Below are 26,142 nucleotides of genomic sequence, written 5' to 3'. Positions count from 1 at the left end.
GTGAATAATTATTAAAATACTCCCTCAGTACTATGTCGGCTAATCGAGTAAGAAAAACTAAAAAATTAACAAATGTTGAGGATAATCTAATTAATGTTTTCTAATTCATGTTTTCTGTATTATTTACCATTTGAAAAGTAGATCTGCTATCATAAACACAGTTTATTGTCAATGTTATGTAGTTATGTCTATAAAATAATAATATTGTAGAAAATTAAAAAGACCGAATTATTTCCTAATAATTTCTATTGGAATTTGTGATGTCATTTCCTGCTAAGCCTAGCATGCGTTAGCGTGATTTCTGTAACTAACATGGCGAACACTACAACAGCTTTAACTGTTGGGGGAAACAGAACTACAGGACAATCAGTCCGAACTCAAAATGGTACCACTTAAATTACAGTTTTGCTCATTTTATTATTTTAAACGGTTTTTATTTCCTGGCAGTGTGTGTTGTAACTTTGCAACGTAGATTGTAAACCACTGTCTGAAAAATTAAAAAAAATGAGGTCGATTTGATGCCGGCAACTCAGTAGTTGGCGTACAAGTACTCTAACCGTTAGTTCCTAGATCTACTCAGATTCTAGAATAAAACTAGACGTCTAGTTACGGCTAAAGTCAAGGTATCTGTTTCAGTACATTCGATCGCGTCTTTAATACATTTTCAAGCCAAGAGAACAAAAAAGTCCAAAACTAGTGGACATAGAATGAAAGAACTTTCTAGAATCTATAAAATTCTAGGACTAGGCCCCTGATCTATAACCTATATTTTAAAACATTTGTTGGTTTATTCATTAGGCCTACACATAGTCACATAGTGAAAATAATAAGCCTACTTAACAAAGTGAAGAGTATACTTTTGATTTCTTTTAATTGCTGCATTGCCCAGGTGACTGTCATACTTGCATGACTTTACCTGCCCCCACTGCACTCCTTTGAGCCTAAAACTCCTGCTTGTGTGAACTATTCATTTTAACCCACTCATCTGTTGCATTGAATTTAATAATGCTAAAAGGAGATAAAATGGATGGGGTTATCATAAGGGAAAGAAACAAATAGGCCTACCTGTAAACTTATTTTTTTTAACATCTAGGCCCTAAATCTTTAACTTGTTTAAAAAAAACTGAAGATATAGCCTAATTCACTTATTTGCTTGTATTAGGCCTTTTTTAAAGTCATTATTAATTTTATTATCATTATTATTTATCTTCAGTCCCTTTATTTGTAAAATATTCTATATTTACAGTTTTGGCTGCCATGTCTATTTCGAATATTGTTAAAAGCAGCTTGGGTCCAGTTGGACTAGATAAAATGTTGGTTGATGATATAGGTGTAAGTAATTTCCTTATTATATAATATATATTAACACAAGTATTTGGATGATTATAGTTCTGGTGTCCGATAATGGAATCTTTAAAAAAAAAAGGGGTGTTGTGTTGTTAGTAATATTCTAATCTGGACTAATGGAAATTAGGTAGGACCAGGGTTGGGGTTAGGGACAGGGTTAGCATTGACATTAGCCAGCCATATGTGTATTTAGTTAACTACCAGTAACCTAACACCTCTTTTTAAAAGAAGATTCCATTATCGGACACCGGTATAAACATTCTCCCCATCTCAAATTTTTAAAATGAGAAAATTTTTATTACAATCGACTAGCAAAAATGCAGCTCACTTGTGATGGTCATGTCGTAAACTTTTATTATTGAAATTAACTTCTTGTTTTGTAGTTAGGTTGCATTTTTACTACTGTTACTATTAGCTGAGCTTGGTAAAAAAATCTTCTGCTAATTGTTCATTTTGACTTTAGGATGTTACTATTACCAATGATGGTGCCACTATTCTAAAATTACTTGAAGTTGAGCACCCTGCTGCTAAGGTTCTTGTTGAACTTGCAGATCTGCAAGATCAAGAAGTTGGTGATGGAACTACTAGTGTGGTAAGTTACTTCTATTCAATTCATATATATCAGGGATGTGACGTTTCCGAATTTTAGGGGAAATCCGATTATTCCGTTTCAGATGCGATTTTTCTCCACAGTTTCTGTGTGATTCTATTTTATTTCACAATCTCATTAATATTGAAAAAGATGACTATGAGGACTAGACTTGTAGCTGCTGTGGCTCTCCTGACCTCACCATGACCCCAAATACGTGTTTGGTACTGCTTGTGGGGGGGCTGACGTCACACAGTCATTTTCAAATAGCTGTTTCTGCAATACGTATGCTATAGGCCTACATATTTTAAAAAACTGAACTCAATGTAACTCCGGCTGTGTCTTGTTTGTGGAAGTGTAATAGGAATTGATTAAAATACCCTATCAGTATTTTAGAAAAGAATCGATGTTTAAAAATTAATAATTCAAATTCAATTTTGAGGAGGGAGGAGCGGTTGTTGGCACAAATAATGATGCGGCTTGGCTATCAAAATGCTTCACATATCAGACCCTTTCTAATTTGCTAATCTGGTTGATTTCTTTTTTCAATACCAGAACCTAAAACTTTCAAATTACAATAAATCTAAACTAACGTTTTTACCATCCCAATTTTTAACAGAATATAAGGCATAATTTAAAATTGAAAACAAGACCCACTAAACTAGATTAGTACAGTTTAAATTAGCTTAATGTTAAAATAAAACTTAATTGCCACTTCTGTTTCATTGTGAACATTTAATTGCAATTAGATAAGACTTTCAATGATATTTTAGAGTAACATAAACTTCTTTTATTTAAAATATTAGCTATATTAAACAATTAGTACAGTATTGGTGTGAGACTGCGATAAAAATAGATAAACATTGAGTTCTTGTTCGAAGAAAATTTCCTAATTATTTTTTTCCTGATCTGTTCACATCCCTGATATATATATAGAGAGAAAGAATGATAGGTAAATAGATAAAAATATATAGATAGATCGATAAACACACACACACTTTAACCAACTTAAGTATGCAAGATAACTGAGTAGATTCTAAACATAATTTTACTTTTCTCTTAAGGTGATTATTGCTGCTGAATTGTTAAAAAATGCTGATGAATTGGTCAAGTGTAAAATTCACCCTACCTCCATTATAAGTGGCTACAGACTGGCATGCAAGTAAGTGACATGTTGTTACACTGACATTTTTATTTATAGAGAAATGCATATAACGTAAATAACTAAAAGGTTAATTGTTGTGTAATAAAATTAAGATGCTGTTCTTTTTCTTCACAGAGAAGCTGTTAAATATATTCAAGATCATTTAACAATTTCTGTTGATGATTTGGGTCGCGACTCCATAGTTAATGTTGCTAAAACCAGCATGTCAAGTAAAATTATTGGACCGTATCCTTGAAAATTTTTAGAATTTATTGCAGCTTTGTGCTTTGTTGATACTTCTAAAAAATTTGATTAAAGTGTCAGTAACTTAAGATAATCACAATGACTGACAAATTAAACATTGTGTAAGCTGTTACAAGTGTTGAACGACTGTAAAACTATAGGATGAAGTTTAATATTTATTTTTTGATGTATAGTTGAACCTTAATAAGAATGACAGTGATTCTGAGTTCTTTGCCAATATGGTGGTCGATGCTGCAACTGCTATTAAAACAGCTGATGGCAAGGGAGGCTACCGTTATCCAATCAATGCTGTCAATGTACTTAAAGCCCATGGCAGAAGCTCTAGAGAAAGCATTCTAGTTAATGGATATGCTTTGAATTGCACAGTAGCTTCTCAAGGTAGGCTTATTAGGAAATAGTATATCAAATATATTTAAATCTAAATGTTCATTTTCAGGAGAGTATTTCTGAAAAGAAATACAGCAATACACAAATCATAAACTGGTTAAATATTGTAACAAAGTAATAATTAATAAAACTAGATAGTGGACCTGTTATCATCTGGGGAATAGTGAACTCACTGTTTGATTGAATGATGCATTACACCCAAGGTGATTTCTTTTCTTCTGCTTTTTCCTCGGAAATCTGTCTTTTCCGTTTAAGGAAAATTTTTCAGCAGAAAATTTTTTTTAATTTTACGCCTACCAAAATTTAAAATTATTTTTTAAAATTTGCATTTTTACTTAGAAAAAAAAGCATTTTATTTGAAGACTTATTTTATGAAACATAAATGTGCTGAAAGTAGGGTTAATGCAAATTTCGGGAATTTATACATTTTTATGCAATCATGAAAAGCACTAAGACTGAATTTTAGCAATGAATATTTTCCAAAATGTCCATATTTCCTACTAAAAAAAATCAGGCTATTCACAATTTCTTTCTGAGCATGCATGGATCTGTACCCCTAGAGGCAAATTTATTTGAAGGAATATTATAATTATAATACAAACATGTCGAAAGGTGTTGTTCTCAACATTTTACATCTATTTTACTGACATTTTCGCTATATGTCTCCAAAATTTGTTTAGCTAGGCATCTGCATCAAGAATCTCCTCCTTTCCCCTCCATGAATTACTTAAACCAAGAACAATGAAGTGCCTTTACCGATGAGTCAATGTCTACCAAGCTTGTTATATTAGACCTTTTAATTTAATTATAAATTCTATCAACTCTTTAACCGTTGTTTGTGGAAATATATATTACCATATTAGTTATTGCATGTTTTTTTTTTTTTTTTTTGTATTGCAGCCATGCCAAAGTCTATGCGAAATGCCAAAATAGCATGTCTAGACTTCAATTTACAAAAGACTAAAATGAAGTTAGGTGTACAAATTTTAGTGGAAGATCCAGAACAGTTGGAACTGATGAGGAAAAGGTGATGTCAATCATTTCATTTATGTATTTTAGCCCCTTACAACTTGCTAATCAGTTAATTAAATAGCTGTTTAGTATATACTACGGGGAACACAAACTTTGGCACTTTATTTATGCAGGGCTTATGGAAAAACGCTTTTGCTGCTAAAGTGTCAAGACATTTAAAATAACATAAAAAGATGTACTTTTTATTTTACCATGTTTTTTGAGGGTTTGCATTATAACTTAATCCTTTTTGCTTACATTGTACAGAGAGTCAGACATAACCAAGGAGAAAATCCAGAAAATTTTGAATGCTGGTGCAAATGTAATTCTAACAACCCAAGGAATTGATGACCTTTGTCTGAAGTACTTTGTTGAAGCTGGCGCAATGGCAGTCAGACGCTGTAAGAAGACAGACTTGAAACGTATAGCTAAAGCCACTGGAGGTTTGTTTGATTTTTTTGTTTTGTATATAAAGTAGTTTTGTTGTAATTACTTCATGTTATGCTCTGCAAACATCAGAATTAACTTAATATCAACATCAATTACAACTTCAAAACAGCCTTGTCTAACCTCTAATGGCTAATATTGTAACAATGTATCTACCCTGGCCAATGAACCCACACTGCGCAGGGAGGCAAAAATGACATTATTCTCATTACTTTACACTTTTTATTTCTCTTATAAAAATTACTAGTATTTTTGGAAAGCTTGAAAGTTAAAATCAGAACCATTGAATGATTGATTTGAATCAGTGGTTTACTGCTAACAGTAAATACTAATTGACATTAAAAAGTTCTTTAAAATGTGTGGAAAATATGAAAGGTATTTGTTATGTACTTCCTGAACCTTTATCACTACAGTGATTTATAGAAAGCTGCTCAGATTGAATTAAATAAGGTTAACAGATTTTTGTTTCCAATAGCAACTTTCTTAATGACTTTGGCTAACATGGATGGTGAGGAATCCTTTGATCCATCATATCTTGGCCATGCTGAAGAAGTAGCACAAGAAAGAATTTGTGATGATGAGCTTCTCATTATTCGAGGGTTAGTTAACATGTATACTGTTATGTCTGGTTTAAGTAATCCTTTACTAATTGCTATCACTATGTTTGTTTAACTGTGTAGTATATATTGTGGGGCTCATCACTATTGTCAGTGTTTGTTATTCTTTTGTCAAGCAATGCCCACATCTCGCTTTTGTACATTGTTGGTTAAATGTCGGATGCTACATCTTTTGTAATCAAACTCATCTTAGCTTTAATTTCCATTTAGTACATTTCATAGCTATTGTTTTGAATAGTTTAATGAATTATAAGTGTTGTGTTGGCAGCAAAATTACTTTTTTTTTTTTACTTTTAAATTTTATAAAATATTTAATTTAAATTTTTAAAAATTTTAAGTGAGAATTTATCCAAAAAGTTTATCTAAATGATATTGAAGTTTAATTGAATTAAATTGAACACTTTCTTATAATTTTTAGTCCAAAGGCAAGAACAGCATCCTCTATAATTCTGCGTGGAGCCAATGATTTTATGGTGGATGAAATGGAAAGATCAATCCATGACTCTCTCTGTGTTGTAAAGAGAGTGCTGGAATCTAAGAAAGTTGTGGCTGGTGGTGGAGCTGTAGAGGCAGCTCTTTCTATCTATTTAGAGAACTTTGCTACTTCTTTGGTTAGTATAACATTGTTTCATGTACCATGTTGCAGTTTCTGATCAAGGTTTATTTGGGTATTCTTAAACCACTTAAATTAACCCCTTACAACTTGCTTGCCAGCTCAATTATTAAGCTGTGTTAGTATATACTATGGGGGAGATTAAATGTGATTTTGTTTGTTCTTTTATGGCCTTTATTAAGGTTGTTGCACTCAACAATTTCCACAATGATATACCATTAGTGTTGTTATTTTTGTTCTTTTATCACCACAATCCCAAAGCAACATTAATTTCCCTAAAAAAAAATAATCTAATTCTCTTTTTTCTTTTCCAAAACAAAGCAATTATCATTCTTCAATATTTAAAGAGAAAAATTTAACCGTCTCTTGGGAATTCAGTTAGAGTTAAGTAATGTGTGGGTTTTAAATCAACTGGTAAAAAAAAATAATTCTTGTGAAACATGAAAATAAGTCCAGGCTTTAAAGAGAAAACTAAACAGAATGCTACTTACAATATTATTTTCTTTTTCAATATCACTAAATTAGTTTAGTGATATTGATGCCAGATTCAATGGCAGAGGCATTTTAATTTAATTTTACTAATTATATTGCAGGTAATTTAAAAAAAAAAAACTTTGGAAAAGTAGAAATTAACCATTTTTGATGGAACAAGAAAAATATTTAATTAAAACTTATCTTTAAAATCTCATTACCAGCTAGACTTGTGCTACTACACGTAATTAAACATACTATAAATAGTTTTGGGCGCACTAGACTACCACACAAAAATTTGGCGATTACAGGCCATTAGGACTGTAAAGGGCTAATAAGAGCTGTTCACTCTTACATTAAAAGCTGAAGACCTACATGATAGTAATGATCTCCCTTATTTTCAGGCAAGCAGAGAACAGCTGGCTATAGCTGAATTTGCCCAGTCCCTACTTGTCATTCCTAAACAGCTGGCAATCAATGCAGCTCAGGATTCTACAGACCTTGTTGCCAAACTCAGAGCCTTCCATAACACTTCACAGACACGAGCAGAACACAATGACCTCAGATGGTAATACTTCACATCTTCTTCTTCTTTGTTTTTAATTTTTAGTGTTGGAAGGGATCGAGCCTTATCTGCCAGAGGGTTTAAACTCGAGACTTTTTCGAATTTATCAACCATGAGCTTTTTGCCGACTCGACCATGCCTCCATCACAACTAAGGATATGTGTCAACTGGTTATGTGCCATTGAGGCCATTGAATCTGATTTCATCCTGCTTTTCTTTTTGCATTTGCTTCCATAGCCTTTGTACAACCAAGAACAAACTACAAGGCAGTAGTTGTTTGATTTTGGAGTTGTCTCTCCTAGAAGAGTGGCTGTCCCCAGCTAACTAGCCTCATCTGCCCGGGGGTTTGACCTCGAGACTTTTCGGTTTAGCAACGATGAGCTTTACCGACTCGACCACTTCACATGATTGCATCTTATTAAAATATTTTATTTCTAGATTACATATAGTGTATAGATTATTTTTGAATTAATGACTAGTAATTTTTTTTTTTTACAATTTGTAAAATAGGGTTGGCCTTGATCTTTATGAAGGAGTTGTAAGGGACAACAAAAAGGCAGGTGTTTTGGAGCCAGCCATCTCTAAAATCAAATCTCTCAAGTTTGCCACTGAAGCAGCCATTACCATCCTTCGAATTGATGACATGATCAAATTAGTTTCTGAGAAGCATGGGGGCCAGTCCTACCATGATGCCTACAGGTCTGGACAACTGGATGATTAATTGATCAACTGTATCTCTCAGTGTTACTTGTACATCTGAACTGGTTCAATTCATTAGCCTAATTCATGTGCAGATTATTTGAGTCAACAGCCAGAAACATTTGAATTTATTCAGTTAGCATATTCAAAAGTTATTTCATTTTACTAAATTAATTAGGAACAGCAAATTCTCAGTTGTGCATCTCAATGTGTGTGTGGCTTTGAAATTATTATTTTTAAAGGAGTAAATGAATATTATTTATTTTTCTTTTCTATTTGCACGCATTTTCTGTGTGATTACATTTTTATATGATATTAAAAAAATTAATTAAAAATGATGAGTTCTTACTTGAATGAAAATTGATAGGAAAAGATTGTGATACATTTGAACGTTTTTAAAGGATGTAAACTATTTTAAAAGATTGAGACAAAATTTAATACTAAAAATTTGTTCAAACATTAACTCACACTTGATGGGACATGCAATTTTTCTATCCTTTTTCTTATTTTTCCTTAATTTTACTGTTTGCTGCTGTCAAACAAAATCAAGAAGATCTGCTAACATACAATGAGAAAAATTATATATTTAGTTTAATTCCTATTTTTCAGTAATTCATAATTTGTGAATTCGACACTACCAATGTTGTGACAGAATATTTTGCTTTAAAACACTATCAGTAGCTCTGTAGGACGAGGTCCGTCCGTTTCCCCCCCCCCCCCCCCCCCCTCTCCAGAGTAAAAAACTCTGGAAGAAACACTGGCCCTACACTGAAAAGTACAGCATGTATAACTTAGTACTTTTAATTATGGCTTCTGTTACTTTGGTCAGTACTATGCCCAGTCGTCTTTACATTACCTGAATCAGGTAGCAGTCGGAGCTGGGTGGATTCGGGCACGTGCTCCAAGCAGTGTTTCTTCCAAACTTTTCTCTTAGGGGGGACTGGTAAATGTATGTTTTCTGTATAAATTGGGGGGGTGTTGCCCAGAACTGTAGCCAGGGACCCGAACTTAAGACTAGCGTGTTGGACAAACGCTGTACCATTCCAACGAACGGTAAGTTTTTCGCCAGATATGATTACAGCATAGTAGTATTAGTAGGGCCACAGGAGGTGGAGTTTCGTTTCAGCAAGCAACTGGTTTTGTAGGGGCTGCACCGTACTTACGGGCGTGATGTATTGACGATCGCGTCATCTTGTAATGTAAACCTGAGATTCCTTGATGATGCCATTGTGTGGTGACACAATTATCTTGATCACGATACTAATATCGCATTCAATCAAGAAGTAGTCGTTAGTCCAAGTAAAATAAATAGTGACATATTAGGCTGTTACAGATAGCCTTTAGTAAATAAACGGGTAGTATATCGTCACAAATGCAAGGCAAATACAGGTACAATGGACATTTCGACCCTAGGTCTTCTTCAATTAAAGAATAGACGAACAGTAATATAGTTTTAGACAGAGAAAACAAGTATTGTCTCAATGCCACGATGTCCGAATGAAAAGATGCGTGTTAAAAAGGACGCTTGGGAAACGTATAGAGGACTATAGCGTTAGGGATGTGTGTGGGGGGGGGGGTGTGAAATTAGAGTTTCTTCCAGGCATCTCTTCGACAGTCTACCGCCCACCGAACGAAATAGAATTTATATAGAAAACATACTTTTACCAGTGTGTGTGTGTGTGTGTCCCCCCCCCCCGGAGAAAAAAGTCGGGAAGAAACACTGGATGAGATGTATACAAAGACGATCGCATACTTTTACTATTAGATCTAGATCTAATACTAACAGACCGGTCTACCCCCCCCCCCCCCCCCCTTTCCAAACTTTCAGCCAAAAATATATAAACTGACAGTCATAGGCATGTTAATTATTTACATTTTTTTTTCGCAAGAAATACTGTTGTTTAAATTTAGATCTAGATCTAGAATCTAGTCTCTAGCGAATGATTGGAGCAATATTATTATTTTGATATTTGTAGCGAAAAATAACCGCAAATATTTTTCTCCGTAGTCGATATTGTAACGTTAAAACATTTTAATTTTTTATGCCGTAGGTAGGCTTAGGCCGCTAACTCTTAGTTTTATCGCATTTAAACAAATATCGATACCGAGTTAATTCAATAATTTACAGACGACAAATCCCAAATAAAGTAAAAACTATTCATGCGGTCTAGATTCTAGATTTTCTATAACCTAGCTTTTATATTTAGATCTAATAAAAATAATAAATTTTGAAAATTAGATCCATAAGTAATAAGTAAGTTTATATTTTAAAAATCATGCTCATATTTCTAGTTAGCACGATGTTTAGGTGATATATTGATGTTTAAGCTACAAATGCCGTTGCCGTTACAAGTAGCCTATTTATTTTAAATTAAAAAAAACAACACATTTTCACTCCATTTTTATTTTACACTGCAGACTCTGCACAGCAATCCATTTTCATTTATTCATGACACCGGCCTGATTAAAAAAAGGCAAGGCTCAATAATATTCAATATTGAGTTTACTTACTTAGTATTAGATCTAGATCTAAGTAGATCTAGAATCTAGATCTAGAATCTAGATCTAGATCTAGATCTAGTAGTTATTGATGTATTCAATTGTATTGTATTCTGGAGAACAAAATTCCAAGTAGAATCTAGAATCTAGATCTAGACTCTAGAACTCTAGAGTCTAGACTCTAGACAGATCTAGATCTAGAATCTAGATTGAATTAGATTCTAGATCTACTTCTAGACTTAGTCTAGATCTAGAAGTCTTTTAGATCTAGAATCTAGTCTAGATCTAGAAATCTACTAGCTAGATCTAGATCTAGAAGAGATCAGACTGAGTAAATAAAAATAAAATCTACTAAGATTCTAGATCTAGGATCTATATTCTAAGTAATAGATTAGATAGATATCTACTAGATCTAGATTAGATAGCTAGATCCAGTGGCATAGGCAGGGGGGGGTTAGGGGGGGGTCATAACCACCCCCATAGACCCCTCGGTATATCATATATATAAAGTATGAGGGGGGGTGCAAATCAAAAGTTTGAGGGGGGTGCAAATCAAAAGTTTGAGGGGGGGGGGGTGCAAATCAAAAGTACTAATCTAGGTACTAGAGTCTAGATCTAGATGCTAGAGAAGTAGAGAAACCTAGAGATTTAGTCTCTAGAAGATCCAGTAATCTAAACAAAGTTCTTAATAGCAATGGATGGCGGTTACTGGACCATTGATCCATGTTTTTAAATGGTGTGCTAAGAATTGTAGTTTCAGTTTCTCTTCTAGATTCTAGATCTAGCTGGACTATTTGGAATGTACATAGTCTAACATTATATTGCAATACTATATGCAGCAAAGACTTCTAAATATAGATCTATTAAACCAAAAGTAGTGAAAGAAGTTCCAAGAATTTTCTTATGCATTTGTTTTGTGATTTTTCTTTGGTTTGGGACTAACTTAACTTTAATAACTTTGCTACAGCAGTCTACTAAGGACAGTTCCAAACAAAAGGTTGTTCAAACTCTTCAGTTTGAACTTGTAAGTCTCATTGTTAGTAGGCCTATACTATACTATACTAGATTATATTAATGTACGAAAACGTTACCTCATTATCAAGGCTGTAATAGAAGTATATTGTGATACGTTTGTGTCAAATATTATAGATAAATGAATAATAAACCTAAATCAATGGCTAAATATATCAATATATGCCAGAAATGAACTTTAAACAGCAGTGTCTACAAGCAGGATTTGCTATATAAACAGCAGCCATTTGTAAAATAGAGTGACTTCCGCCTGAATCTCGCGCTATAAGTCTATAAAAATAAAACTTAAACAAGATGGCTGCTATAGTAAATGAGCATGGTTGCATCTGTTGGAAACATCGCTGGTGTTCATTTATTACTGAAAAGTTTTAATTCAATTGTTTAAAAACAGGTACATAAATGAAACAAGGAAACATTTTTGTATTTTTCAAAACATAAATCCTCCTCAAAATGTGAAATCTATATATATAATTCTCTTCTGGGAGCCGCTAAAAAACAAGCTGCAAACGCGCTCCCTACCTCCCCGCCCCTACATGGTTTTAGTGAGCTGTGTTCACTCTAAATGTTGACAAGCAGAGCCAACGATTTTAAACGTAGGGGGGGGGGGGGGGGGAGGAAGGGGGGGGGTTATGGTCCTTAACGAGCTACTTATAGTGTTTTAAAGAAATATTTACAGTGGCAGCGTTGGTACTGTCGAATTCACAAATTATGAATTACTGAAAAGTAGAAAAAACAACAACTAAATAGCGGCGTATGTTATGCCGCGGGCCGGCTCGTAATTATTAAAATGTAAGGAGTCACCTGTTTTTCACATTACTAGTCGCGGGCGATTTTACGTACCTAAAACGATAGATTACCCTCAATAGTTAGGCTTAAAGCCAGGTAATCTATCGTAATAGGTACGTAAAATCACCCGCAGCTAGTAATGTCCGAAAAAGTTACCTCATTGTCAAGGCTTTAATAGAAGTAAATTGTGATATATTTGTGTCAAATATTATAGATAAATTTATTAAATGAATAATAAACCTAAATCAATGGCTAAAAACATCAATATAGGCAAGAAATTAACTTTAAACAGCAGTGTTTGCTAGCAGGATTTGCTATATAAAAAGCGACCATCTGTAAGTTAGAGTGGCTTCCCCTGAATATTGCACTATAAGTTTATAATAAAAAAAAAATAAACAAGATGGCTGTTATAGTAAATGAGCATGATTGCATCTGTTGGAAACATCGCTAGTCTTTATTTATTACTAAAATTTTTTAATTCAATTGTTTAAAAACAGGTACATAAATGAAACAAGGAAACATTTTTGTATTTTTCAAAACAAATCCTCCTCAAAATGTGAAATAATTATTAAAATTTAATGAGTCATCTGTTTTTTACATTACTAGTCGCGGGTGATTTTACTTACCTAAAACAATAGATTACCGGCCTAAATAATATAAGCAATAAATATACTAAGTGACTACTCGGAAAAAGATTTTTCGCCTCAGCGTCTACTCTTGGTTGGCAAAAGATAGTTCTGCGCATGCGCAGTGACCTTAATAGTTGAGCTAGGGATAGGGTTAGGATTAGGGTTAAGGCTAGGGCTAGGGTTCTGTGGTTGTAAACTCACGCATGAGCAGTACCATCGATAACATTGCCGCGAAGGAAAGCCGTTGTTTCTTTCCATTGCGCATGCATATATTTTTCTGGCTAGAATCTGCCATAAATATAACTAGGCCATAAGTACTAGATTCTAGTATTATTAGAGTTAAATAAGTCTAGTAAGTAGTATATTAATTTAGAATTTAGACTATTGTTATTATCCATTCGTCATATAAAATAGAATCTATCTAATTCTACAAGACTATAGATAGGGCCTATTTTATTATCATATTAATATGATATTATTTATTATGTGTACTTGTTTAGATATATATATATATATACTACGAGCATATGCCACTATCTAGTTGTTTTATTTTCTACTTATCAACAATTCATAATTTGTGAATTCAACACTACCCCACCCCCTGCCCAGTGAAAGCAGCTGTTTATAGACGAGAATGAAAATATCAAGCAGAACTTATTATCTCCCCTTAGTTTCAAATCGTTTAAAAAAACTAAATTATCTGCACCTAATAGCCGTCATTTAATCGAACCGGCTCTACGATTGTAAACATTCGTCGTGAATCACAGCTCACCTGACAGGTGGGGATGAGGGTGGTGGCTAAGCTGCGTGGTGTTTTCTATGGTCTCCATGAAGAGAATTATATATATAGATATAATATAGTAGTAAGCCTATATTTAATAAATAAATGCTTCCCATTGGGCAGGGAATTGCTGAAATTAAAGTCTAATATGCTTATCATTTCATGCATTTTTGAAATAGTATTCCTGGAAAAAATCTAACTTGAAGCACAATATCATTTAAATTGAACGAGACTGATGCAGAAGGTAGTTTTGGACAGCAATGCTTTTTTTTTTTTACTTACTGTTATATTTTTATATGAAAAAGTATTAAAATTTATGTTATGATATCTGCTTTGTAAATAATAAATTATGCATCAAAGCCGAACTAATTAAATTTTAAAATTAATTAAGCAACACTTATGTCATGATGCTATCAAATTATCGTTTTTAAATTAAGAAGAAATGTAAAATAAATATTAGGCCAAGGTGAAATAACCAAGTCCATTTAAATCAGTTATTAGTCATGTTTCTCCTAACATTGCTTGCAACAATATTTGTGACAAGACTTTTTCCCCCCTCTGTAAATAATAGTGTAAGTAATTGTAATTATGCTTAATCATGCCAGATGTGAGAAGAAATAAAATACAGTTGTACAATTGAAAATGTTGTAAAATAAACTGGGAGTGATCTCCCCTAAACTTTCTCGAATATTCTTATATAAAACAACAGGGGATGGGAACTCGGGCTATAGACATGATTTTTAATCCATTTTAAATACTTAAAGTTTTAAAAATAGAATAAAATCTCGTAGACAAAAGAATTGCACACCAAGTGAACGCCAAATAAAAAAAAGTGCATAATAGTGCGCAATATTATTAGTACTTAAAATTTACATTAGTTTTTTGAGAAATCGGAAGTAGCGTAAATTACTACTTCCGCTCAACGGAAATAACTCAAAATTTAACAGAAGGTAGAGAATTAGATCTTATACTTACATGTGAAATTTCATTTATCTATCTGAAATAGTACTCAATAACTATAGGCTTTTGAAAAATTCAAAGTAGAAAAAGTACCACTTCCGGTTATCGGAAATCGCTCAAAAGGTGATACAGATCTACGATTTTGATAAAATACTTATATATGAAATTTCATCAACCTAGCTGTAACGGTACTCAAGTAATCGTGTTTACACACAGACACACACACAGACAGACAGACACACAGACATACGGACAGAATTGCAAAGCCCAGTTTTTCAGACTGGATTACGCATAAAACCTCTTAATTTTGATAAATCTGGATTGATAATTTTTGCCCGATTAAAATAAGTCCTCTATACTTCGGATGTGATGAAGGACTGAGGTGTAATACGGTGAAAATTGTTAAAATTTCAAGTGATTTTTGTGTACGATTACAATACTTTCTCTATACTTCGTATATATGAGAAAGTAAAAAGTAGTCGCCCTTTTATGAGTAATGTCAAAAATAAATGTGGTGAATTCATGACTCTTTATGAAAGATAAATTTCTGATGGATCCAAATCAGGGAGATCTGTTGTGTCAGTCAAATATTGTTACACTTGATTAAGCTGCTCTGTATAACTGTCATTTTAAAATTAAATGTGTTGATAATATGTCTGACTAGGAATTTTATATTTGTATAAATATTTCATATATATATATATATATATATATATATATATATATATATATATATATATATATATATATATGTGTGTGTGTGTGTGTATGTAGGATATATCTAGTAATAATAGATCTAATAATTACAGGGCTATATAAGAGATAGACATACAAAATCTGGTTAAAATTGTATGTAATTCTCTCCTAATTCTAATGCATAGTTAAAAAAACACATACATAACTGTTTTCTATCTACAGTGAAAATGGAAGAGATAAAAAAAGAAATCCGATCAATCCTGATCAGTGCAAAACATGGTGTTTCTGAACATGATATCTTAAGTATGTTTGCAAGTTTACAATGTTATACATTCTTAATGACTTTCAAAGTATGTTTACTGAGTTATTTACATCTATAATATGTACATAGTAATTCACTTGTATTTCTGAGGGCATAATGCCTTGTATTTTGTATATTTAAGTACATGTTATTTTAAAAACGAAGGTAAAATAATGCTCCTTCAACAAATGATAGCCTTTTTTTTTAGAAAGTGAAATTTAATTTAATGATATTTTCAATATTTTTTATCAGAGTGAAGCCAGACATTATCATATTTTATGGTACTGAAAAAATAATATTTTTAATCATGTTTATTTTCTACATCTTATATTATGCAGTCTTTCTTTGTTTACAAGTCTCTAATTGATGAGAAAATATTTTATTAGGTTTTATTTGTTAACATCTTGGTAATTTATCTCCTACAGAAGATTACGACATGCTGTTATGTAAGCCTCTACCTTTCAGACAGCTGGGGTTTCCTAATGCTGTTTCACTGCTCAGAGCTATGCCTGATGTCATGAGGGAGGTCAGGTAAGTACAGACCAGATCTTCCTGTTAGGTTAAGTTTGTATAAGACCTACGCCCAAGGTTAGAGGTTAAGTTTGTATAAGACTTACGCCCAAGGTTAGAGGTTAAGTTTGTATAAGACCTACGCTTAAGGTTAGAGGTTAAGTTTGTATAAGACCTACGCCCAAGGTTAGAGGTTAAGTTTGTATAAGACTTACGCCCAAGGTTAGAGGTTAAGTTTGTATAAGACTTACGCCCAAGGTTAGAGGTTAAGTTTGTATAAGACTTACGCCCAAGGTTAGAGGTTAAGTTTGTATAAGACTTACGCCCAAGGTTAGAGGTTAAGTTTGTATAAGACTTACGCCCAAGGTTAGAGGTTAAGTTTGTATAAGACCTACGCCCAAGGTTAGAGGTTAAGTTTGTATAAGACCTACGCCCAAGGTTAGAGGTTCAGTTTGTATAAGACCTACGCCCAAGGTTAGAGGTTAAGTTTGTATAAGACCTACGCTTAAGGTTAGAGGTTAAGTTTGTGTAAGACTTACGCCCAAGGTTAGAGGTTAAGTTTGTATAAGACCTACGCTTAAGGTTAGAGGTTAAGTTTGTATAAGACCTACGCCCAAGGTTAGAGGTTAAGTTTGTATAAGACTTACGCCCAAGGTTAGAGGTTAAGTTTGTATAAGACTTACGCCCAAGGTTAGAGGTTAAGTTTGTATAAGACCTACGCCCAAGGTTAGAGGTTAAGTTTGTATAAGACTTACGCCCAAGGTTAGAGGTTAAGTTTGTATAAGACTTACGCCCAAGGTTAGAGGTTAAGTTTGTATAAGACTTACGCCCAAGGTTAGAGGTTAAGTTTGTATAAGACTTACGCCCAAGGTTAGAGGTTAAGTTTGTATAAGACCTACGCTTAAGGTTAGAGGTTAAGTTTGTATAAGACTTACGCCCAAGGTTAGAGGTTAAGTTTGTATAAGACCTACGCCCAAGGTTAGAGGTTCAGTTTGTATAAGACCTACGCCCAAGGTTAGAGGTTAAGTTTGTATAAGACCTACGCTTAAGGTTAGAGGTTAAGTTTGTGTAAGACTTACGCCCAAGGTTAGAGGTTAAGTTTGTATAAGACCTACGCTTAAGGTTAGAGGTTAAGTTTGTATAAGACCTACGCCCAAGGTTAGAGGTTAAGTTTGTATAAGACTTACGCCCAAGGTTAGAGGTTAAGTTTGTATAAGACTTACGCCCAAGGTTAGAGGTTAAGTTTGTATAAGACCTACGCCCAAGGTTAGAGGTTAAGTTTGTATAAGACTTACGCCCAAGGTTAGAGGTTCAGTGTTTCTTCCAGACTTTTTTCTCCGGGGGGGCACTTGAAATCTTCGGGGGGGCGGTAAACTTTCTTCGGGGGGGCGGACACTGTTAAAAGTATATATTATCTATATAAATTATATAAATTTCATTTCGTTCGGGGGGGCGGTAAAAATTTTTCGGGGGGGCGAAGCCCCCCCGAAGAGATGCCTGGAAGAAACTCTGTAGAGGTTAAGTTTGTATAAGACTTACGCCCAAGGTTAGAGGTTAAGTTTGTATAAGACTTACGCCCAAGGTTAGAGGTTAAGTTTGTATAAGACTTACGCCCAAGGTTAGAGGTTAAGTTTGTATAAGACCTACGCTTAAGGTTAGAGGTTAAGTTTGTATAAGACCTACGCCCAAGGTTAGAGGTTAAGTTTGTATAAGACTTACGCCCAAGGTTAGAGGTTAAGTTTGTATAAGACCTACGCCCAAGGTTAGAGGTTCAGTTTGTATAAGACCTACGCCCAAGGTTAGAGGTTAAGTTTGTATAAGACCTACGCTTAAGGTTAGAGGTTAAGTTTGTGTAAGACTTACGCCCAAGGTTAGAGGTTAAGTTTGTATAAGACCTACGCTTAAGGTTAGAGGTTAAGTTTGTATAAGACCTACGCCCAAGGTTAGAGGTTAAGTTTGTATAAGACTTACGCCCAAGGTTAGAGGTTAAGTTTGTATAAGACTTACGCCCAAGGTTAGAGGTTAAGTTTGTATAAGACCTACGCTTAAGGTTAGAGGTTAAGTTTGTATAAGACTTACGCCCAAGGTTAGAGGTTAAGTTTGTATAAGACCTACGCTTAAGGTTAGAGGTTAAGTTTGTATAAGACCTACGCTTAAGGTTAGAGGTTAAGTTTGTATAAGACTTAAGCCCAAGATTAGAGGTTAAGTTTGTATAAGACCTACGCCCAAGGTTAGAGGTTAAGTTTGTATAAGACTTACACCCAAGGGTTAGTTTAAGATTAAACATTTTTGTAAGATTCTACCCAGTTACAAGTGTGGTGGTGTCATGTTTTAACATTATTGCTCTCCTAAGTATAGAAGATAAACTAGATTATAAATAATTCTTTTCACTACCAGTAAGCTATTGGAGCCGTTTTTTCTGCAGACCAAAAAATGCCATTTAAGTTTTAAAAGCATTGTTAAAAAAAAAGTTTGACATGCTTACAACCAAATTAGAAAATGAACTTTGAAAGATCAGTGTTATGCTGATTCAGGACTAACTTTTCAACCATCTAACTTTTGATTCAGGGGATCCAATGGAGAAATAACATTCCATGCAGTATCTGACGCGTCCACAGCCCACATCCAAAAACTTGTGAGCAATCAGAATTCAAAAAAAAAGAAATCCAGAGGAAGGGGGGGCTACTCCTTTAGAGGGAGAACATCTTATGGAAGGGTAAGTTCTTGATGATGGCCACAGTGGCAGGTATGATTTGAGTTGCCCGCTTTATTCATTTGCTGGTGGCTGGTTACCTGTGACCTGAGTGGATGGTGAGATGATTCTAGTCTCCTAAAGTTTTTGTCATGTGTTTAACCCTTTACAGTGATACACCATCCAGAAAAAAATTTCAATACATTTTTATATATCCTGCTGGGGTATCCATGGTTTGAGTGGCCCATTGGACCTACCACATTGAGTGTAGTTGATGTTCTGTTGTGGATAGTGGTCAAATACTGTCCAGCATGTTGCTTATCTGCTTGCTACTTTATTCCAGGAACCATCTGGTTACACAAACATTAAGCATGTGGGCGTCCATCCTCTAAAATTGTTTGCCTTGTTTCCAATGTGTTGTATTGTGACAGGGGTCTCATTTGTTTGCTATCTGTATCTTGTTTTGTTTTTACTATTTAGCGCTACATGTTTTTTCAGAGCTATGCAACTAAACCGGCGAAACCTCTGTACCCATATAGAGGACGAGGAGGGAGAAGAATCCCTTACAGCTTTACTATCCCTGGGAGAAGTGGGGATGCCAGAAAACACTTCGACTCACCTCATCATTCTCACCACACATTGAACACTCACACAGGAATGTACACACACAACGCCTCTCACACACACACTGCCTTTCACACACATGCTAGCGCTCACACACACAGTGGTAGCCACACACATGCTGGTGCACATTCACACGTTGGTACACATTCACACGTTGGTACACATTCACACGCTGGTACACATTCACACGTTGGTACACACAGAGGACTACACACTAACTCAACCTATGACCCAGCATGTGGTGAAGATAGACTGACGGACTTCCCAAAAAGTAAACAAGAACCTAGAAGTGTCAGCTTGATCAACAGTGATGATGATTCAGGTTCCAGACCTTTATCCAGTCCAATGCTAAATTTAAAAATTGATGTCAGTGCAAGTGGTGACCGCCACATCTCTGCAAACAACACAGAAATAACTTCTCCCAAGCCTGATCTCAGAACAGTATTGAATGAGAAACATAACCAGAAGAGAAATGACAAAGTAGGCAACATTTTCATTTGTAATGTTATATTGCATGCGGTGCTCGTTTAGACTAGGTGTTCCCTGGGTCAGATGGAGTAGAGTTCATGTTCTTTTATTTTATAATTCCCTGGGTCAGATGGAGTAGAGTTCATATGTTCTTTTATTTTATAAAGAACTGTGGTCAGCTTTATGCCGAGCCACAATTATTTTTACTAAACTAGAAGCAGGTACCTATCAGATCTGAATGAACTCAGTGATACCCTGCCAGGTACCGATTAGAGCTGGGTGGACTCAAGACTTGTGGAACTTGAGACTTCCATATCAGTGACAGTGTGCTTGATCATGCTGTCCCAATGTGTATTATGAAGGCAGGATTAAAAATATTGTTTAAGCAGCAACAACATCCAAGTCTAAAAGCACTTTAATGAGTACAAAAAAACTTCCTTCTAAGATAGACCTGAGGGACTACCTCAATGAAAAACGCAGCAAACAGAGTCAGGTATATTATTGCCAGTTTTGTTACAACAGTTTCCAGTTGCGCTTTATCTAAAAACATTTATTATCTTATCTCCCATTAACTTCACCAAATACAGATTAAAACAAGTTGATACACATTTAGCCCATAGTGATTTAGTTTGCCCTACATTTCATTTTAATTGATTTATTAGCAAAAAATAATACATAGAATTTGTAAAGCTTTTTATGTAATGGTTATTTACTTGTTCTACTCTGTAACATGTTTTTCTAATATTGTTTCAATACTTTCGTATTTAGTTGCTTTTTGAACTTTTGATATGTTCATCTTAAAATTCCTTTTTTGCATTTTGTTCTTATTTTGTGTTCTTGGCATGTTTCTAACATAAAGTACAAGTAAGACCAGGCTAATTAATTAGATTGTTATTTTAAATGGAGCACATAAGGTTGTAGGATTACCATTTCTGCAACATAGCTGATGACAGGTTGTATTGACAATTCCTCTCCCTTGGGAACATCAGCTGTATGGGGAGAAGGGGCCTGATGCTTGGGCATCAGGCTCTTCTTAACTTTGGGCCCAGGTTTTGCACCTTGCTTTCCAAGGTGGAATCATTCAATCTTCTGACTATTGAGTCTTTTATTTAATTTTTTAAAGACTCAACACAGAAACCTAGTCATTCATAAATGGTGTAAAAGACCTGGAGGCTGAACTGATGTGCAGGTTAGATAGAACTCAACAGGGCTAGAGTGCTGGAGGTACTCTGGTGAAATGATTTTCTCTTTGTGACATTGTGTTGGGTGAATACATTTAGATTGTTGCTTGATGTTTTTAAAATCACTTGCACATCTTTTACATGTATTTTACAGTTGTTAGTTGTTGTAACCTTCCGCTAGTGGTAACTGGGGGCCACTTGATAGCTTCAGCCTAAGATGTCACCAAGTTTTCTGGAGACAGAAATATACATTTTAAAAATGTTACTTTTTTACTTTGTAAAAAAAATTTGATTAAATATTTTTTTCAAAACTTTCAGAGTGAAGTTAAATCATTTATTAAAAGTAGTTTGCCACCCAGGTTTCAGAGGAAGCAACAGAAAGAAAATGTTGTCCAACCAGGTAGGGCTATCTACCATTGCAACTCACAACCATCATGTGACGTATCTAGATGACTGGAGATTCATGTCTCATGTAGCAGTATTACCTGGTGTCTGTCTGGTACCTGTTGCACCTGCCCAGTTTATGTTGTACATCTTTTACCTGTTTTGTACCTACTGTACATCTCTCTGTTACCTATTGTGCACCACCATGTTACCTGGTATCCACCTGTTACCTATTGTGCACCACTATGTCACCAGGCATCCACCTGTTTTGTAACTGGTGTTTTCTTAGTCAAAATGCAGTCAGCTAATTTAAGTCTCAAAGAGATGTTTTTATTTAATCAAAAACATAGACTTGATCAACTCCAGAATGTCATAACTATGTTTTAATTAAACCAACTCTCCAACACCAGAAGACAAAAAACTGGCAGATATGCAGATGAAAGTAGCTGAAAGGATCCCAGGGTACACTGAAGAAACTGGTAAGGTGAGACAAGCATTCAGCTTGTCACCATGTAGTTAGCTGACCAGTGAACTGCATTTTAAATTTATAAACATTTAGTTAGCTGACCAGTGAACAGCATTTTAAATTTATAAACATTTAGCTGACCAGAGAACAGCATTTTAAATTTATAAACATTTAGTTAGCTGACCAGTGTACAGCATTTTAAATTTCTAAACATTAATTAGCTGACCAGTGAACAGCATTTTTTAATTTATAAACATTTAGTTAGCTGACCAGTGAACAGCATTTTACACAGTTAGCTGACCAGTGAACAGCATTTTAAATTTATAAACATTTAGTTGACCAGTTGACATAAGTATGACATTTTTTACTTTGCCTCCAGTCCTACACACAATTGAACAAAACTGGCAGCCCCCAAAAGATGGGGCGCTGTATCTGCAGACTTACAATGCCTACTTTGAGAGCAGAGGTGAAAGGGTGCCTGATATAGATATTGTACCAGGGAAATACAATAAGGAGAAAGGTTTTTATGGTCGGCTCCGCTACAAAGAAAAAATGTATTACCCCTTAGGTAAGAAATACCTATCTGATGGCATTAAATGTAGGTAGTATATTGCATAACAACACAGAAAATAACTGAAATAATTTTTTTGTGTAGAAATATTGAGGACTGAACAAGAGGCTCGATTCAGTGCAGCTAGGCTCTTTTGTGTCCAGAACAATATACCATGTAAGTTAACATTCTGTCAACAAAAATATTATCTTTCAACCTATATCATGGGGGTGATCATTCATTTGAGTTTCTCCCTTGTTACTATGTCTTGTCTTTTTAAAATGCCTCATCTACTTAGCATGTTATAAGAACAAAAGATATGTATCAATCTGTCCCATATATTACTAGTTATGGGCCTTTAAAAGTTCTGATAGTTTTGGTCTTTACTGTTCTGGAACTTGTAGGGTGTCAGTGGTGTAACATCACACCTGTCATCTACTTGATGTTACATGAAAAGTAAGGAATGAGTGTTATAGTATGTTCCATCATGCGTTGGTTGATTTGTGACCTACTGTTTTAGTGCTGTCGGAGGAGAGGAAAACAACAGCTCCCACCCCTTCTGTACAGGTGACCAGCAGCCAGCTCTACACCCCTCTCAAACCACAACCCAACCTGACTACCCCGCAACCCAGTCCAGCTGTACCAAGCAACCCGTCAACCCCACAACCTCACCACACTGCACCATCCAACCCATCAACCCCTTTGTCCAGCCACGCTACACCAGCCACCACACAGAACTATGCACAGTGTCCCATGGAGACAATAGAGAAACTCTACAAGGTTTGGACACTTCTGAGATTTTGTTTCTTCATTAGTACATTTTTTATCAGTTTTACCCAACCTAATTAAAATTATAACCTTGCTAAGCCTGTGGAAAGTAAAATCTATAACCTATATTTTTACACTCTGAAAGTTAAAAAGTATAATTAATAATGCTGTAGTGAAACAAAAACAAGTTAAATGTGTTTTGATCTGTGCTACACAGATGATGCCAGAAGCAGGTCTGTTTGTCAAGATGGTTAAATCCTTGTACGAGGACAAGTACCATGAGCCTTTAGAGTGTGATCCTCTTCTGGTTTTCACAAATTGGAACAATTATTTTACTGTGGATGCTGCGTAAGTAACCTGAGACTTAAGGTGTTTTTCACTTCTGTGTTCAAGAATAACTAGATTAGTATGGTATCTCAAGTCAGGATTCACTGTAGAGTTGTGTTGGACATGTAAAGACAAGATTCACTGTAGAGTTGTGTTGGACATGTAAAGACAAGATTCACTGTAGAGTTGTGTTGGACATGTAAAGACAAGATTCACTGTAGAGTAGTGTTGGACATGTAAAGACAAGATTCACTGTAGAGTAGTGTTGGACATGTAAAGACAAGATTCACTGTAGAGTAGTGTTGGACATGTAAAGACAAGATTCACTGTAGAGTTGTGTTGGACATGTAAAGACAAGATTCACTGTAGAGTTGTGTTGGACATGTAAAGACAAGATTCACTGTAGAGTAGTGTTGGACATGTAAAGACAAGATTCACTGTAGAGTAGTGTTGGACATGTAAAGACAAGATTCACTGTAGAGTAGTGTTGGACATGTAAAGACAAGATTCACTGTAGAGTTGTGTTGGACATGTAAAGACAAGATTCACTGTAGAGTTGTGTTGGACATGTAAAGACAAGATTCACTGTAGAGTTGTGTTGGACATGTAAAGACAAGATTCACTGTAGAGTTGTGTTGGACATGTAAAGACAAGATTCACTGTAGAGTTGTGTTGGACATGTAAAGACAAGATTCACTGTAGAGTTGTGTTGGACATGTAAAGACAAGATTCACTGTAGAGTAGTGTTGGAAAGAAATTTGCCAAACTGTATGACTTGTATAGAAATTTGACATTGTGTTAACATCTCTCTACTAGAATACAGAACCGCTACATCGTGTACCCAGTCAAAAATGCTTTCAGTAATCAGGCTCAGTCTCCTTCACTTCAGCTGGAGGGAAAAGCTAAAACACAATGTATAGTTCATCATATGCCTGCTGTTGGGTGAGTCCATTTAACTTGCTGGATTACTTCATTCTGTTATTTAAATTGTTGAGCTAGTCCATTTTACATGGTGGGCTAATTTTTTTTTCTTATTTGGGCTAGTCGTTTTTACTTGGTGTTAATTTTTTATGATTGGGCTAGTCCATTTTGCTTGGAGGGCTAATCTATTTACTTTTTGGGCTAGTCCATTTTGCTTGGAGGGCAAATCTATTTAATTTTCAGGCTAGTCCATTTTGCTTGCAGCACAATTGATGTTGTGCCAGGATGTTATGTTGTAAGTGCTACAATGTTTGCCTTCTGCCAGTCTGGCTCTATAAGATGCATGTAGTATCCCCTCCCCAAACCCTGGTAGTTTTGTATTTGAGCTTTTCTGTGTTTATTGAAGTTGGTTATTTGTTTCAGGTCTTCCCTTGAAGTGATTTTTAGCTTTGCCTATTCAGCTGTTGAAATCTACCTGCGCAAGTCTCAGATAGAGAACTTAGTTTATGAAATTGAAGAAAGTCTAAATAGTTTCTGTCCAGTAAGTTTTTTAGCGCAATTTCCATTCTGGAGAATTGCGTTTATTAACTCGTCATTTCTGGGAATGGATGGATGGATGAATGAATGTATGGATGAATGTGTGTCCGGGCTTTAAGTCGTATCTCCTCCTCAACGAAGCAATATCGATGACTAGTTCCAAAAGCAATTATGTTAAGCAAGTTACGAGAATGAGCATAGGCCATAAAAATTCCGGGTTTCTTTCATGTATTTCCCGGAAAAGCCAAAAAACCTTGAAAAAAAATCAGTTTTTGGCCCATATCTCGGCAACCAGGCCACTTAGCGACTTGAAACATGTACCAATCGATTTCTGTCATAATTTAGAACAATATTGCCGAAGAAAGTTTTCAAAAATATCCTCTCGTTCGGTCACAAATTTTAAAATTACATAAACACCTACAAACCGATCGTTCTTCTAGCTTGAACGCACCCCAACATTATACGTCAGAGCTATTTTTAGATAACATAAGGAAATTGCGCACAAATGTCACTAGACTTTTTTAATTAACTTGTTTAATCAAAGTTTGTAACATTAAGTTTTTAAAAGAATCAGATTTTAATGCTATGAATTTGTATCTGTTATTAGATTTTTTAAAAACAAAGATGGCATAAACACCTGCTCCAGTGTAGGTCAAGTGTGTTCATCAGATTGTTTCTATTTTTAGACGACACAACCACCAGCTTTATCAACTCTGACAGCTGGTTCTCTTGTGGCAGCATTCTATGGGGAGGGCTGGTACAGGGCTAGTGTCAAGGTCACAGGACCACAGGACCAGGCAAGTATGAGGGGATAGGGGTCTGTTCTCTTGTGGCAGCATTCTATGGGGAGGGCTGGTACAGGGCGAGTGTCAAGGT

The 26,142-nt window shown here is 35.0% G+C and overlaps 2 protein-coding genes across 8 annotated transcripts in view; both read left to right on the top strand.

The window, feature by feature from the left end:
• Positions 1-282: 282 nt before the first annotated feature.
• On the top strand, positions 283-8,489 carry LOC131942426 (T-complex protein 1 subunit alpha). Its single transcript, XM_059302305.1, has 12 exons — positions 283-385; positions 1,247-1,332; positions 1,811-1,939; positions 3,001-3,098; positions 3,216-3,326; positions 3,541-3,722; positions 4,632-4,758; positions 5,010-5,185; positions 5,665-5,788; positions 6,225-6,417; positions 7,295-7,458; positions 7,966-8,489. Exons 1-12 carry the CDS (start codon positions 313-315, stop codon positions 8,174-8,176), a joined length of 1,674 nt encoding a protein of 557 aa, XP_059158288.1. The 5' UTR covers positions 283-312; the 3' UTR covers positions 8,177-8,489.
• A 1,806-nt stretch (positions 8,490-10,295) lies between these two features.
• LOC131942412 (uncharacterized) overlaps positions 10,296-26,142 on the top strand; it is a 32,416-nt gene continuing 16,569 nt past the window's right edge. For 2 of the 7 annotated variants that reach the window (XM_059302285.1, XM_059302281.1), the window contains exons 1-15: positions 10,296-10,408; positions 15,760-15,840; positions 16,264-16,369; positions 18,917-19,064; positions 19,539-20,144; positions 20,578-20,625; positions 21,632-21,713; positions 22,108-22,176; positions 22,543-22,731; positions 22,819-22,890; positions 23,234-23,493; positions 23,699-23,829; positions 24,625-24,750; positions 25,153-25,270; positions 25,953-26,063. In XM_059302285.1, coding sequence (XP_059158268.1) covers position 10,408; positions 15,760-15,840; positions 16,264-16,369; positions 18,917-19,064; positions 19,539-20,144; positions 20,578-20,625; positions 21,632-21,713; positions 22,108-22,176; positions 22,543-22,731; positions 22,819-22,890; positions 23,234-23,493; positions 23,699-23,829; positions 24,625-24,750; positions 25,153-25,270; positions 25,953-26,063 — 2,148 coding nt within the window. In that variant the 5' untranslated portion in view covers positions 10,296-10,407. Of the gene's footprint in view, positions 10,409-10,535; positions 10,629-11,387; positions 11,690-15,759; positions 15,841-16,263; positions 16,370-18,916; positions 19,065-19,538; positions 20,145-20,577; positions 20,626-21,631; positions 21,714-22,107; positions 22,177-22,542; positions 22,732-22,818; positions 22,891-23,233; positions 23,494-23,698; positions 23,830-24,624; positions 24,751-25,152; positions 25,271-25,952; positions 26,064-26,142 lie in introns of those variants that run through there. The other 5 variants (XM_059302287.1, XM_059302284.1, XM_059302282.1 and 2 more) reach the window with 5 other exon arrangements.

This window comes from Physella acuta, unplaced genomic scaffold (genome assembly GCF_028476545.2).
Source record: "Physella acuta isolate Inbredline_101_S28 unplaced genomic scaffold, ASM2847654v3 ptg000405l, whole genome shotgun sequence".
Taxonomy (NCBI): Eukaryota; Metazoa; Mollusca; class Gastropoda; family Physidae; genus Physella; species Physella acuta.
The sequence above is the reverse complement of the archived record's forward strand: the minus strand, read 5'-3'. Positions and strand labels throughout refer to the sequence as shown.

Excerpts from the sequence above, each read along its gene's own strand:
- LOC131942426 (XM_059302305.1), top strand. The coding sequence starts at position 313 with ATGGCGAACACTACAACAGCTTTAACTGTTGGGGGAAACAGAACTACA. Across the intron at positions 5,186-5,664 it reads TATAGCTAAAGCCACTGGAG|CAACTTTCTTAATGACTTTG; the intron begins GTTTGTTTGATT and ends TGTTTCCAATAG. Across the intron at positions 6,418-7,294 it reads AGAACTTTGCTACTTCTTTG|GCAAGCAGAGAACAGCTGGC; the intron begins GTTAGTATAACA and ends CCTTATTTTCAG.